This window comes from Schistocerca piceifrons, chromosome 9 (genome assembly GCF_021461385.2).
Source record: "Schistocerca piceifrons isolate TAMUIC-IGC-003096 chromosome 9, iqSchPice1.1, whole genome shotgun sequence".
NCBI classification, from domain to species: domain Eukaryota; kingdom Metazoa; phylum Arthropoda; class Insecta; order Orthoptera; family Acrididae; genus Schistocerca; species Schistocerca piceifrons.
This window is the reverse complement of record NC_060146.1, coordinates 175126785-175143014: the sequence shown is the minus strand read 5'-3', so window position 1 is coordinate 175143014 and position 16230 is coordinate 175126785. Positions and strand designations below refer to the sequence as shown.

Here is a 16230-nt window from a genome sequence, read left to right as displayed (position 1 = left end):
AAGAAGTGCTCCATTTTTTAGAGAAAAAATTTCTCACTTAATACATCTAGTGAAAAATAATTATACGACATGTACCTCAAATATCTAGGCAAGATAAATAAGAAAATGTGTGTCTTTTTTACTACGCTCAGAGATGATCTATTTTTTGAAAGTTATTTTTTTTAGAGAACTGCACTGCGATAAGAAATTGATTTCCAGGTGGTGGCCTGTCAGTACGAAGCAAACAGAAGACTGACCATACTGCAAGGGTTGCTTGTTAGTCTGTGAAATAACTGGTACACATCTGTAAGTATCTTTGCAGTTTTAACTATATGTTGTAGCTGTTACAGTTTTATTTTTCTTCCTATGCGTAATAATCTGTAATACTTTTTTAAATAGTTTTCCTGCCTTTATTTAGGAAACCATTTCCCAATATGCAAAATAATATCAGAAAAAAAGAAGAAAATAAGAGGGAAGAATGGTTTTTATTGCTTTTGTGTTATATGAAAAGCACCACTGACTTGCAGACTAGAAAGTTTTAGAAGTAATCAGCACCATTACTCTTCTCTTTAAAAGTAACAAAGTTTCTTTGTTCTTGAACACATAACGTATCACAAAATATTTTCTGTTATCTGGCAATTTTGTCGAGAATAGAACAGAGTAAGCCATCAGCATTTTTAGTATCTGATCCATAAATCTGCGACGATAATGTTATTTTATACTGAAGAACACCCAAGTTGTGCCATAGATAACTTTGGATGCACTTAGAAATAACATGGACTGAACAAATTACTTTGACTTTAACACAGTATTGCAAATACTCTGCATGACCCTATATCACAAAGTACTGTTAATAAAAAGTTTTATGAAGTACATAAAACTGATGGTTTGCAGGAAGAGAAACATCTCCGCCAGCACAGATCTTGGTTACAGCATACGATAAGTAGCTGCAGAAAGTCACATACAAAGTTGAATAGCTATAAACAATATGCTATGATACTAAAGTGAATCATTTATGCTCACTGTAAGGGGAAACATCACAACCAACCATAATATGCAACAATGTAATCTAAACCCATAATTATATGACAATAACACACTAATGACTGATGAAGAAAACAGCCAACAAGATGAAATATTTCAGTATTTGACCAATCAATTTCATATGAACATCCAGAAAATGTATTTAAATTGGATACAAATTTGTGTTCCATTACAGTTTTATCGCAAAATGTTTTTTTTTCTTCTCTCAATGTTTGTGAGCACAACATTTCTATTAGGAAGTTGCTTCAATTTTCTGTGAGTGGTTATGTTTGTCACACTCATAGAAGACAAGCTATTAGGAAGGATTTTATATTACTCAGACATTCAACAGTTTTGGAAATCAGATTTTTTTTCATATGTATGTCACAACACATTTCTAACACATATTTACCTCTTTATTTCTTAACAACACTGCACTACAAGAACTTAAGAATATTTTTGAATCCTACTTGTACGAGTACCTTTCTATGGTTCAAACTACTCAAAATTTCTGCTGTAGTATTTGTTAATAGCTTGTAGTTTCTCAGCAATTTACATGTCACAGTGTATTGTGCGCACTTAAAGGAAGGATATTACTTTCATTTCCTGTCTTAGTGACATTCGTTCTTAGCATAAATTCGCTTTCTTCCCTGATTAATACTCAGCACCTTCTTCTCTCCTCAAACTACATCACAATTCTAACTTATTTTATTTTCTTGTAATTGTAAAACATATACAGACTACGTAACCTTCCACGAATTCCATTCTAATGCAAAATGACTCCGTACAACAACTCAGGAGCGGCACAAACGTACAAAGACCTTTCCAAACATCTGTGACTACCATTCTGAATTCAGTCACATACAGAAATTGCAACTGTTCACATAACCTGAGATTCTTATTCTCCATGAAGTCCAATATGTAAAGGGATGTATTCATTCACATTTATGAGATCTACTTTCACACTTGAACAAAAGTATTCACCACACAAACTCAACAAAAAAGCATAGACAATCTTCTTACATTTGCACCAAACACAGCTACCAGATACTAAGTAAATAGTTTATAAATCAGTCTTCTGGTAACAAAAAATTGTACTTAATAAGCACCAATAAAAATAATTTAAATATCTTGCGCTAATACACTACTAAGAAACTGTCCTCCTGTTCTAAACAACATTAAAGAGTTTCTCATGCCAATTCAATGTTCTTGGGGACATAAAATAGTGTATCTTTTCTGAGAAGTTCTCTGCTGATGACGGCAGCATGCCCAGTAAACTTGGTGCTAAAAGAGTTTTGTAAACATATAGAATCTGACAGGCATTTCACTCTCTTACAATGAGAGACTGTAGCAACCGCCAACTATCAGTACAAGCAAGACAAATACATACAAGCTGGTTGCTCAGAAATAATACAAATATTTCTTTCAATCAAGTTAAAACCGAAGCCACTCCACTGTGTGGCAAGCGCAAATAAAGATAATGTACATCACTGACAGCTATAATGAAATAAACACTATCACTTTTGCAATGCCACGTGCAGAGTCAATACAATGCATAACGTGATCTGCAATATTATAGCTCATTTTACCTCGGTCTGCTTACTTGTAAATTGTGATGCTGCCCACTTACTCATAAAAACCAGCAAATGTCTACCATACATTCAGAATGTTTCGGAAGTGCAGCAAACTCATGTTGCAGATCAGAGGTACGTGTTGAGACTGCCGAGTGAGGAACGGTTGCCGTCCTGCGCACACCCTTCAGCAGCGGAGCCGAGGGGTGCGCGCCACACACGAGATCAGTGACCACTCGTCGCACCGGGTGTGCCGCTGCCTGCTTTCAGAGCCCTGCGTCCTTGTCCTTCTTCTGCCTGGATCTGGTATGCCAGGGGGTGGATCTTGAAGCCGTACAATCTGAGGCAGTCACGACAGGAGCATTAGAATTGTCAAGTACATAGCATGAGAAATGTGGTGCAAAAATGGGAAAAATCAAATAGAAAAAAAAAGAACAACTGTTCTTATTTCTAGAGACTGAAAAGTGTTAATGATTTGTTTTGTGAATAAAGTACTTCAAATATCTGTATCAAATTCTGAGTTATTTTCCTGTCATCAGTAATGACACTACAGAAATGATACTTCTATCAAAAAAATGTGATTCGATATTTGATAATAATCATTTCCATTTGTTAATACAGATAGAATTTAATAATAATGCTACCAGTGAGATTGAAACTAGCAACCTCTATGATTACATGAATTCTCCACTGCACACTTAACTAGCAGTGAACATCTTACTAAGGCACAAATATTTCATACTTAACAGTGATTCTTGAAACACTTCTAATCTTCCAAGGCGATTCCTTATTAACCCCCCCCCCCCCCCCTGCTCTCTCTCTCTCTCTCTCTCTCTCTCTCTCTCTCTCTCTCTCTCTCTCTCTCTCTCTCTCTCTCTCTCTCTCTCTGGCAGAACTGTGCCTTACTCTTTTAGAAAATTGACGTCCTGGCACTGACACACTGACATAAAGGGGTCTTTAGCCCATGGGATACGTGCAAGGCAAAAGGAGGGGGTGGGGGTAAAATAATTACTGCCTTATTTCATTTTATACAGAACCTGACATTAAAATCCACCATACAAAGTGTGACTACGCAATAACAGGACTATTGCTGTGAAAAATTTTATTTCAAAAACATACATATCTAGTTATTGTCACCCTCAATATACTCCCCTCCTCTATCCCTATACACCATGCAAATTTTCCATTGATGGAAACAGTGCTGGATGTCCTCCTCAGTGAGCTCCTCGATGATGTGTGCCACTTTTTCTTTCAGTTCTTCAATGGACTGAAATCTTGTTCCTTTTAATGAAGATCTAACCTTCGGAAAGATAAGAAAGTCACATGCTGCTAGGTCAAGAGAATACGGTGCACGATCAAACAATGAGATGCTGTCCTCCCTAGAAACTTCTTAACACACAATGTGCTATGAGCCAGTGCATTGTCTTGATGCAGAACCGACAACTTATTCTTCCACAGTTCAGATCTTTCTCTCTTATTTTCTGAAGGAATTGAGCAAGAACCTCAAGGTAGTAATGCTGAATAGTTTGACCTTCAAGAACCAAGACGATACACAATTCTCCGAGTATCCAATTTCGACTTGCTCATTAGAGCTCTTTTCGCTCTTGGTGAAGTTGGACCCTTCTGTTGCATGGACAGACATTTTAGTTTCTGCATTATAAGCGAAAAACCAAGGTTTGTGACATGTTACCTATCTTTCCCAGATATTAGAATCATTTTCAACGGCATTCCAAGTATCAAGGAGTACAAATTTTTTAAGAATTTATTCTTGTTCAATTGTGAGAATTTTCGTCACCAGTATTGCGTCAATTCAGAGGCTGTCAACAATGGCCTGCACGCTGTATATTGTTGAAATTCTTTATACAATCATAGGAATAATCAAGCTTACCAACCATGAAGGTGAAAGAAGAACGTTCAATTTTTTAATGGAAATTCACCAGACTTATCAAACCACCCTTGTATACCGCAATATAATGTATCATTATTGTGGACCTGCAAATCTGTAAAAAAATTTTGACTTCCATTACATCTTCCATATAAGTATTCATTAACTATAAAATTTAAGTTTTAATGTGAGAGTGAAAACCAGGTCACGTCTGTTCTGGGCAACACAAATGACACATTCCAACAGAATGTGAGGGCATATGAAACACAGTGTGGCTATACAATCCTTTTTAGCAACATACATCTGGCAGTCACTTTCTTTCCCTACAATAGTATCTGAATGGAGGCTGCATTAGAAATGACATGCATAACAATAACATACATTTATCGTACTGATCTGATAATTGGGACCTTCATTGGCAGTTAGAAGAGGAAACCTCTACATCTACATACACACTCTGCAAAACCACTGTGAAGTGAATGGCAGAAGGTACTTTTTATCTTACCATACGTTAGTTTCCTTCTGCTTCAGTAGCATACGAAGCACGGGAAGAATTACTGCTTAAACATCACTGTATCACCCGTAACTAGTGTTATCTTGTCTTTGCAGGTGCTGCTGGAGTGACGCGTAGGGGGATGAAGAGTGAAGAGCGTCTCTCGATTGTTCACTTAATACTAGTTCTCAAAATTTTGTAAGCAGGCTTTTTCAAGATATCTGGCATCTGTCTTCAAGCATCTGCCAATTCAGGTTTTATGACAGTTCTGTGATGCTCTCTTACGAATCTCACAAACTTGCTACTATTGTGCCATCAACTGTATAATTTTAATGTCCCCAGTTAGTCATATCTGTTGTGTGTCACCAGAGCAATATTCTAAGATGGGAAGCAGAAGTCATTTCAAAGTAGTCTCCTTTCCAGGCCAACTGCATTTTCCCAGTATCCTGCAATGAACTGAGGTGTGCCACCTGCCTAACCTGCAATTTTGCCTAAGTGATCTTTCCATTTAATATCCTTGCAAACTGTTAAATCCAGGTATTTGTACTAATTGACATATTTCAACTGAATGCACTGATGTGGTAGTTATAGGATGCAGTAGAGAACTGATTATCCAAGTACTGTCAAATGAAACATAACTGAAAACATTCCATCTTGCAAATTCCAAGTTGCATATATGAGCATTCACACGTTCCACTGTCGCTGGGCTGCTCAGTTCCACAGTTTACCCTTCACAGGCAACTGTCACTGCTGCTATTCAGTGATGACAGCTGAACTTTCGCTTGTGACAGAATGTGGCGCAGTGGTACCCTTTTGCAAGGGTGACTACATGTAAACAAGTTGTTAGCATTTGAAGTACAACAATTTTTTTTATTTTGTTTTTATTATCTAGTTGAGCCTCTACGGACTGTGTGGTAACAATTTAATTTTAGTGTATGTCTTGTTCTTGTTCCAGCTTTGACTTCCTGCCAGTATCTTCTGAGCCCTCCAAGAAGTGCCTGTTTATGCTCTTCGGATAATGGTCCTCATCGTCTTTTGGATGTCGATGCCATTTTAAAACCTTTGTAGTTGTTCACCAATCTTCTAAATTTGTTCCTGTCAGGAATTTCTCTCTCTGAGATACCAATCTGCCCAAGATCTTTTTCACATTCTTTGAATCATCTTGGCAATGTTTTCTTAGATTGGATGAAACTCCATATTCTTTTAGTTAGTCAGTCACCATCCATCCTCATGAGATGACCGTAAAATAACAACCGTCTCTTCTTAATGTATGCTGTGATAGGTTCTGTCTTACTGTACAAGTCCTCATTTGCTCTCATTCACCATTGTGCATCAACCCATCTATTACCTAGGATTTTCCTTAATATCCTACACTCTCGCTTTTCCAGCTGCTCAGCTTGACCTTGTCTATTCATGGTCAAAGTTTCAGACGCACATAAGCCCTCAGGTTTTACAACTGTATTATAATGTCAGAACTTGAACCCTATACTTATAGACTTTTTGTTATAGGCATTCTTCGTCAGGTGGTATGCTTGGTCTAACGTCCTCATCCTGGCATTAATTGCTTCTTCTTCTAATCCATTCTCATGGATGACTTCACAGAGATACCTGAAATTCTTAACTCGTCCGATTTTTCCCAGATTGGTGACCATCCATTCATGTCCATCAAAGCTGTTCGTCATATATTTTGTCTTTTGAATGGAGATCTGGAGTCCAACTTTTTCAGCAATTTCTCACAGCCTATTGATCTTGTTGACTGCTGACTATGTTGTTAGCAAAAATGGCCAGGTCATCTGCAAAGGCCAAGCTGTCAATGTACACCCCTTTGTTCTTAGGACCAAGTCTGAACCACTCTTCATCTGTTTCTTCTTGAGTTAACAACTTTCTCTTACCTCGAATGACCTTTTCCAAGATGCAGTGCAGTTGAAAAGGAGTGGGGATAGTCCATCTCCTTGTCTTATGCCCGTTCTGACTGTAAAGTGTTCTGATATCACACTCATAAATTTTATTTTTGACACTGTGTTAAGAGTTCATTTGATCAGCTTTCTTGATGTATCATCTAACCCAAACTCTTCCAAAATATTTGTTAATGCCTGACAAAATGGCTCTGAGCAATATGGGACTTAACAGCTGTGGTCATCAGTCCCCTATAACTTAGAACTACTTAAACCTAACTAAGCTAAGGACATCACACACATCCATGCTCGAGGCAGGATTCGAACCTGCGACCATAGCAGTCGCGCGGTTCCGGACTGCACGCCTAGACCCGTGAGACCACCGTGGCCGGCTTAGTGCCTGACAGTCGGATGTCATATGCCTTCTGAAAATCAACAAACAGGACCATGTAGATATTTCCTCCTGTTTTTTTTGTACCTGATGATGTTCGTAAGGTTAAAGATCTGTTCTGGGCAAGAACAACCCTTTTGGAAACCAGCTTGATACTCCCCAATCAGTTGCTCAAGATGACCTTGTATTCTGTTCTGTATTGCTTTGGAGGGAATCTTAAATGGAACAGATACTAATGAGATGCCCCTATAGTTATTGCTAATCATTTTATCGGCTTTTTTGTGTAGAGGCTGGATTAACGCTGACTGCCATTCAGTTGGTATCATCCCAGTTCTCCAGATCTCCTCAAAAAGTTGGACTAGTACATCTAAAGTTTCATTATTTCCGCCACTATTGAATCCTCTCCAGATGCCTTATTATCCTTAAGGTTAATGATGATCTCTTTGATCTCCTCTTTACTAGGTGGAGATGAGTTGGGTAGTTTGTGAATCGTGGCACATACAAGGAATCTTTCTTTCGGTTCATCACAATTAAGTAGGTTTTCAAAATAATGAGACATGATGGTGCAGTTTTCTTTGTTGTTCAGGCCGAGCTTTCCATTTTCGTCTCTAAAACAAAGACTAGGGGCTTGGTATCCTTTCAAATTGAATTTGAACGTCTGATAGAAGTCTCTGTCATTGTTTCTCCAGAAATCCTGATCAATCTGTTCTAACTGCTGTTTCTCATATAATTGCTTAGCCATCCATAGAGCTCTGGTTGCACATTTTCGAACTTCACAGAATACATCAAAATCTTCAGGTCTCCTGGTAGAGTTCCACTTTTTCCATGTATTTGTTCTTTCAGCCACCACCTCATCACAAACCTCATTCCACCATCTACACTTTCTCTTTTTAGCTGTCAGGATTGCAGTATTAGATGCTTGTTGGATCTTGGAGACAATGTCTGTCCATTTATGGGATTGAAATGTCAGGTGCTAGTGTTATTGTTCCAATACGTTTTGACTGATTTTGAGCCTAGCAATGTCATATTTATGAATTTTATTTCCGGTTTACACAGCCTTATTGAGAAGGATGAAATTCATTTTGATCTTGGAGAGGTAACGAACCGAGTCAAACTAGGCACCTCTCTGTACTTTAACATTCATTATTTCCTTAATTGCTCTCCTAGAGATTGCTACATGATCAATCTGTTTCTCTCCACACACATTGCCTGGTGATCGCCAAGTCTTCGGTTTACTTGGCTTGTGTTTGTAAAATGTTGACATTATCTGAAAACTGAAGGATCGACACAGATTGAAGAGTCTTATACCTTTTATGTTAGTCATCTTGTGAACAGGATACTTTCCAATTGTTGATATGAATTGCGGTTCTATTCCCATTGAGCGTTAAAGTCACCTAGTAGGATCTTTATGTTCTTAGATGGTATTTTCTCTAACTGTTCTTCAAGAGGGGCCCAAAACTGTTCAACTTTCTCGGAAATACAACAATATTAAACATCAAAAAGAAAATTAAACCCATTACATAATATGCAAGTGTACTTGCCAGTGAAGAGGGAAGTTTGCACAGAAAAATCGTGAAAACAACAACACCAGGATGACATACGGGATGAAGTTTGGAATTAGCGCTTTCCTTCAGACGATTCGTACAATGAACAAAGAACCAGAGACCCGCGCACACCAGTTATACACTGGGGAGCCACAGAAAACTGGTACACCTGCCTAATATTGTGTAGGGCCTCCATGAGCATGCAGTGCCACAACATGACATGGCATGGACTTGACTAATGTCTGAAGTAGTGCTGGAGGGAATTGACAGCATGAATCCTGCAGGGCTGTGCATAAATCCATAAGAGTATGAAGGGGGGGGTGTAGATCTCTTCTGAACTAGTACGATGCAAGGCACCCGAGATATGCTCAACAATGTTGATATCTGGGGAGTTTGGTGGCCAGTAGAAGTGTTTGAACTCAGAAGTGCTCCTGGCGCCATTCTGTAGCAATTCTGGACTTGTGGCGTGTCACATTGTCCTGCTGGAATTGCCCAAGTCTGTCAGAATTCACAATGGACATGAATGGGTGCAGGTGATCAGAAAGGATACTTATGTCAGAGTGGTATCTAGACTTATCAGGGGTCCCGTATCACTCCAACTGCACAGGCTCCATATCATTACAGTGCGTCCACCAACTTGAACACTCTCCTGCTGACATGCAGGGTCCACGGATTCACAAGGCTCTCTCCACACCTGTACACGTCCATCCACTTCATACAATTTGAAACAACACTCGGACTAGGCAACATGTTTCCAGTCATCAACAGTCCAATGTCGGTGTTGACAGGCCCTGGTGAGGTGTAAAGCTTAAATCTTGATAACCTGCCTATGTAGTGGTAGTAACAGATCTAACAACTGCACCAGACACTTGCTGTCTCGTGTAGGTCTTGTGGACTGCAGCAGCAAATTCTGCCCGTTTACATCTCTCTGTATTTGAATACTCACGCCTATACCAGTTTCTTTGGTGCTTCAGCGTATGATATTGGCTGCTCCAATGACCGTGCACGTTATTGGGTTTCTCCCAATTCACGTTGTATGAAGAGCCTTAAGATGGTTTAATGGCAGACAAACTGGTTGCATAAATAATGTAATGCATTACTGATGGCTAAAGTTATTTTAATTTATTTTCAGTTCTGAAAGGATCTGAACACCAAGAACAGTGGGATACTGTCCAATTACTGCCTTTAAAACGATTGCCAGATTTAACAGCAATAAACAAAGTTTTAACACACTGAAGCCAAAGTAGATTTGCAGAATTTTTTCCCTGAACTGTAGGTCTATTTCAATGGCCACTTTGAACTTTCAAAATCACACTATGTAGCCTCAGTTCTCTGTGTTTTTGTAAGACATGCATACAAAAACTGTATGTACAGTTTTGTGTTAATTCATTGTTTCTTTGTTTCATATTCCTATGGCCTTTGGCGCAATATGTTTTCGTGAATGATCAGTTATCCGAACACATCCCATCTCCAATTGTTTGAAGTACTTGATAATCTATTGTACCACATTCCGGCATTTTTTGAAATATACAATTTTACATTTTTCAAAGAAAAAAAAAGTTGCCAATCTTTGCACTAATTTGAAATCACACGAAGATTTGACTGGATGTATGTGCAGCTTTCTCAGGTTTTACATCATTATAGACAACTGCATCACCTGCAAAAAGTCTGAAATTATTACTGATGTTTTGTGCCAAGTCATTAACCCTTTTCTGCTACAGATGTGCTCTCTGCATTCTGTGCTGAGGGCAGCTTTTGATATGGCCATACTGCTCACCAAATTCTGGTGCCTGTGCTAAGAGAGAGCGTTCCAGCCAAGCCGAAATACTTATCATCCATTTTTTCCAGAACTATTAGGTGAAAAATTTTATTTCTTACTCTGATATCTTCACTCAATAAAGAACTGAATTTCTTTTCATTAGCCAGCATGCTTACTGTGTTGCATCAAATTACGTAAAATACTACATGCAATTTTAAAAAGTTTACCGAGGTAGAAACACATTGTGTAAACTTTGTGTATGGTTGATTTTAGCTCTTACATTGCAGTGAATGACACAGCAGGATGCATATACATGTCCGCATCAGTGAAAGGTTTAATACACAGTATGAACAACTGTCTCAACACACTTCGCTACAGCATATCTGAAGCTGCTTCTGAAAGGAGGAGAACTGTGATTCTTCTCCTGTTGCTACTTAATCAGCAGGATCGTGAAATGCCCCCCCCCCCCTTTCCCTCCCCCAACATAAGAATGGATGTTTCATTCCTGGCAAAAAGCACTAAAGGACTGTGGGCCAAACAGGAAATGATACAATCATATTGAATGGTTTAATGAGAACAATTCTGTAGTATTATTCTAAAACTTAAGACATCTTCACAATGGGTCAGTGGGAGTGAAGTGCCAGGCAACAACTACAAAGGTCATAGGTTCAATCACCAGTCACTCCGAGGATTTTAATCTGTCACCTGTCACTACCTTCACCACTGGCTACATTTATTACTGTGAATTTGCCAAGATGTACAGTGGTTCAGGATCCATGTTAAACTATGGGTACGCCTGTCAGAGTTCAAGAGTCAGAGGAAGGCAATACACTGTGGTGTCCGAACCAACTTTCAGGTTTTTGCTTTGTTCTTGTAAGACATATTTTAAAAAATTACCTTGTAGAATGTTGTATAGAAACTAAAAACTTATCAGCTACCACAATGATATCTTTTTTTTTATATCTGCAAGAGGAAAGAAGATAATTTTTCATTTTAATGTGACATACCTTGGAACAAATTGTTGTGTTGGTTTCGGTGGACGACACTCTGGGTGGACCATGAAAACCATCTGAGGAAATGACGTTCCAAAGAAAGCTCCATCCACTTTGTGATGTCTGGTGGATTTTGGAACATACACGTCATTAGACTTTGGGCAGTACAGTTTCACCATTTCTTCTCCAGGAATGTCTGACAAACCTATGGAAAATAACAGTATCACATTAACATTCAGTAACAGGAGGAGATAATTTCTTAACGGAAAATCTGAATTTGAAAGCTTTGGAAGTTTTTTGTCTATATATAAACTGAACCCAAGACATTTCAAGAAAGCATACTAATTCAATAAAATAGCAGCTAACTCACCATATGTAGCTCTCGAGCCATGGATGCATGAGGGTTATTCCAATAGTCAGTTCCATTAACATACATACAAAAAATGCCAATGGTTTTTGCTGGTTTCCAGAGATGAAAAAATGTCTTGGGTTTCAGTGGTTTGAAGATGATGACAAGTTAAAGGAGAGTGTCAAAGTGTGACTCAGTTCACAAGTGGAAGAGTTATAACTTGTTTCCCAATATGACTAGTGCTAAAATGTAGGGGGAAATTATGTAGAAAAATAGCTTTAAGCTGCATGTAATAAAAGCTTTTTATGTATTAGTGCTCTTAAAAAATATATATATATATATATTACGAATACCTATCGTATCACTTGAAAACATATAATCATTGTTCAATTACACTGCAATCTAAACTTTCACAGATATTCCAAAAAATATATTGACTTCTCTTTCCATTTTCTAATGAAGTGTCACTGCATCAAATTTATTTCCTGATCCTTGCTTGGTGGTAGCAGCAGGCATTCAAATTATAAAGGGAACAACCAAAAACAGTCAGACATACTGTCTGGCCCCATACATGTGGGCAACAGTTCAGGATCACTGTCATACCAGAGTGCACAAAATGTGTGCGATAGGGCAATGGACAACGGCAAGGGGTGGTGTATCGCATCATGCTCTGGCCAGAAGCGCTGAGCGTTGTTCATCTATAGTGTGCACTTAGATGTGCAAGTAGAACATTTTAGCACTGATTCATGTTGGTTCAGATTAAAACACTTGGCCATTTCAGTGGCTATGAGAGTTACCAGAATAACCCCCCCCCCCCCCCCTTCCCCGGGAGTTCAGCTAGGAACTGTTTGATCATCCACCTTACAGTCCTGACCTTATTCCCATTGATTTTGATCTTTTCTTGCAGTTCCAGAAATTCTTGTTGTCTGCTCAGCATTTTTGCAATAACAAAACGCTGAAGATGACTAACACATGGGTGAATTCCCTAGTGGCAGATTTCTATGGCACAAGAATACAAAAGTTGATCCCACAATATGAAGAGTGTCCTTATTTTGGTGATGATTTGAAAATAGGGAAACTTAATTTCTGGGAGATCAGCCTAAACATTCAAAGCTTTTATGACACATATTATGTTAAAAAGTGATAGCATTAGTTTTCTAACCACATATATCTTTCTTAGGTGTCAGACTCAGAAACAGTGGCCCAATGTGCCATTTACCACAATCTTGTCAGTTACCAGGGTAAACAACAGCTGCATTGTGTGGTGTCGGACAGACAGGGAACACACCGAGACCACAAAGTTACATCTCTCTCTGCGCAAAATGTATTGCACAGATGCTTTCCCACTTCCACACCTTTGTAAGCAGTTGTCCCACACTATCACAGTCTAGTTTAATTAAACGACTGTAAGACGAACTTACACTATATGAGCTAAACACTGTTCAATTAAAAATAAACTTTCACTATATAGCTCTGACAAGAATTAACTGATGAAATTGTCAATACTGTCTTTCAGAAAATTACTAAGTGGTTCCTTGTAAACGGACTCTCACTGAATTTTGATAAGACACAGTACATACAGTTCCGTACAGGGAATGGTATGACGCCATTAATAAATATAGACCTTAATCAGAAGCATATAGCTAAGGTAGAATATTCCAAATTTTTAGGTGTGTCCATTGATGAGAGATTAAATTGGAAGAAACACATTGATGATCTGGTGAAATGTTTGAGTTCAGCTACTTATGCAATAATGGTCATTGCAAATTTTGGTGATAAACATCTTAGTAAATTAGCTTACTACGCCTATTTTCACTCATTGCTTTCATATGGCATCATATTTTGGGGGAATTCATCACTGAGGAATAAAGTATTTATTGCACAAAAGCGTGTAATCAGAATAATAGCTGGAGTCCACCCAAGATCATCCTGCAGACATTTATTTAAGGATCTAGGGATATTCACAGTAGCTTCTCAGTATATGTACTCTCTTATGAAATTTGTTATTAACAACCAAACCCAATTCAAAAGTAATAGCAGTGTGCATAACTACAATACTAGGAGAAAGGACGATCTTCACTATTCAAGATTAAATCTAACTTTGGCACAGAAAGGGGTGAATTATACTGGCACTAAAGTCTTTGGTCACTTACCACATAGTATCAAAAGTCTGACAGATAACCAACAAGTATTTAAGAAGAAATTAAAAGAATTTCTGAATGACAACTCCTTCTACTCCATAGAGGAATTTTTAGATATAAATTAAGAAAAAAAAGAAAAAAAATATTTAAAAAATAAAAAAAATAAAATAAAAATAAAAAATAAAGAAAAACAAAAAACACAAAAAATAAAGTTGTTATATTAACTTAAGTATGTTGTTAAATTAACCTAATTATGTCATGTATTAGAAAATTCGACTCGTTCCACATCATTACGAAATATCGTATTCATGATCCATGGAACTAGTATTAATCTAATCTAATCTGACGAAATGTGCTAGTCCTACCCCACAGTAATGACCACCTCAAAGCAGTAAGCAGTGCAGCTGCACCAAATCACATCCAACCGCTCATTAGGTTGCTAATTATCTCTTCTACAACTCCCTCTTTGTGGGATTCTGTCACTAGCTCAGAATCTTGGTCATCACCTTGCATGGTCATACATTTTTTCTCACCTAGCATGTAGTTTATTTTATATTACTGCTGCTCACTTGGACATGATGGCACAACTAAGCACTGGGTTAGCTGAAGCAATACCAAAGGAACAGGATGGGCTCACAGTTGTACAGCAACAGTGGAATGGTGCTACACAATGTTATTTATGGTTGGTGCACTTCACACAAAGGTGCGCCTGCTCGATGGGTAAGAGTGAATTCTTTACCCTGATTAACAAGATTTGAAGACACTTATTTCTAAAGATGCATTAATTATTTTGTCCCTAGACCTATCACTGGAGCAAATAATTTACCATCTTTTAAAAATATGAATAAGGTCCTCGATTAAACTATGCTTCACAAGTCTGTCTGTGTTCTGTGCGTGGGGGGGGGGGGGGGGGGGGGAAGAAGAAGAGGCAAAAACTAGAGTGAGATTAGTGGATGTAAGACATGCCACTTGGAATTTGATAAATTACAGACACAGAAAGACTTAGTTTATGTTTTATTCTCCACTCTTATTTTTACAGGACATCCAATGGAAGGATTATTATCAATACAAGAGATTGCTCTCTTTAAGACTTGCAGACATGTATGCAAACTGCCACAAAAGGAAACCCAAAAAGTTTGAAACATAGAAATATTCTTTTGAAATTCTGTCTGTAATAGAGAGTGTTTGAAATTTTTTAGCCTCTATCATGCAGCACTTCCCCAATATCAGAGGGCAATATGGGTAAGCAAAAGAAGTGAGCCCAAACATGCAGACAATGGCCAATGGGGAACTGGCAGAGGACAACTGATTCCCTGCGAGAGGCCTGCATGAAACACTTCCACACACTCATAGTCTACTTGGTGACACGCAGTTTGTTGTGCGTGCTTTTATGCCATTCCATCTCCCAAAGCCGGAAAACCCTGTGGTGTAAGACAGAACGCAGGTCAGCTTCAGAGATGCCTATCTCCAGAAGCGGTTTCCGCGTCACCTGTTTGGCCAGCCTGTCAGCAAGTTCATTGCTGGGATTCTGACGTGTCCTGGGGTCCTCACAAACACCACGGAATGGCAGGACTGTTCCAGGGCAAAGATGGACTCCTGAATGGACGCTACCAGAGTGTGGCAAGGGCAGCACTGGTTGATAGCTTGCAGGCTGCTCAATGAGTCAGTACACAGGAGAAATGACTCCCCAGGGCATGAGCGGATGTACTTAAGAGCATGAGATATGGCAGCCAGCTCTGCAGTGAGAATACTGCAGCCAACTGGCAAGGAGTGCTGGTCAATATGTCCTCCATGAACATATGCAAAGCCTGTGTGACCACCAGCCACTGAGTTGTGTGTGTAAACCACTTCAGAGCCCTGGAACACATCAAGAATCGAGAGGAAGTGACAGCGGAGAGCGGCGGGGTTCACGGAGTCCTTAACGCCATCCAAAAGGTCGAGACAAAGCTGCGGCCGAGGCGTACGCCATGGAGGCGTACATGAACGGACCGCAAGTAGAGGTGATAAAGGGAAGGACTCCAGTTCGGAGAGCAGGGACTCCATGCGAACCGCAATTGTTTGCCCCAAACTGGGCCGCTCATGCAGGAGATGGACTGCTGCGGGCGGTAAAAGGAGACGGTAATTCGAATGCTCTGGGGAACTACAAATGTGTGCTGCGTAACTGGCAAGCAATTGCGCATGTCTGATCTGCAGTGGAGGGACACCAGC

General features: G+C 39.0%; 1 protein-coding gene across 5 annotated transcripts in view; it reads right to left on the bottom strand.

Moving 5' to 3' along the window:
• Nucleotides 1-1491: 1491 nt before the first annotated feature.
• Nucleotides 1492-16230, bottom strand: part of LOC124716909 (casein kinase II subunit beta-like) — a 64690-nt gene continuing 49951 nt past the window's right edge. For all 5 annotated transcript variants that reach the window (XM_047243478.1, XM_047243477.1, XM_047243475.1 and 2 more), the window contains exons 5-6: nt 11548-11737; nt 1492-2913 (exon numbers count right to left, since the gene is read on the bottom strand). In XM_047243478.1, the coding sequence (XP_047099434.1) occupies nt 2799-2913; nt 11548-11737 (305 nt within the window). In that variant the 3' untranslated portion in view covers nt 1492-2798. The remainder of the gene's footprint in view (nt 2914-11547; nt 11738-16230) is intronic.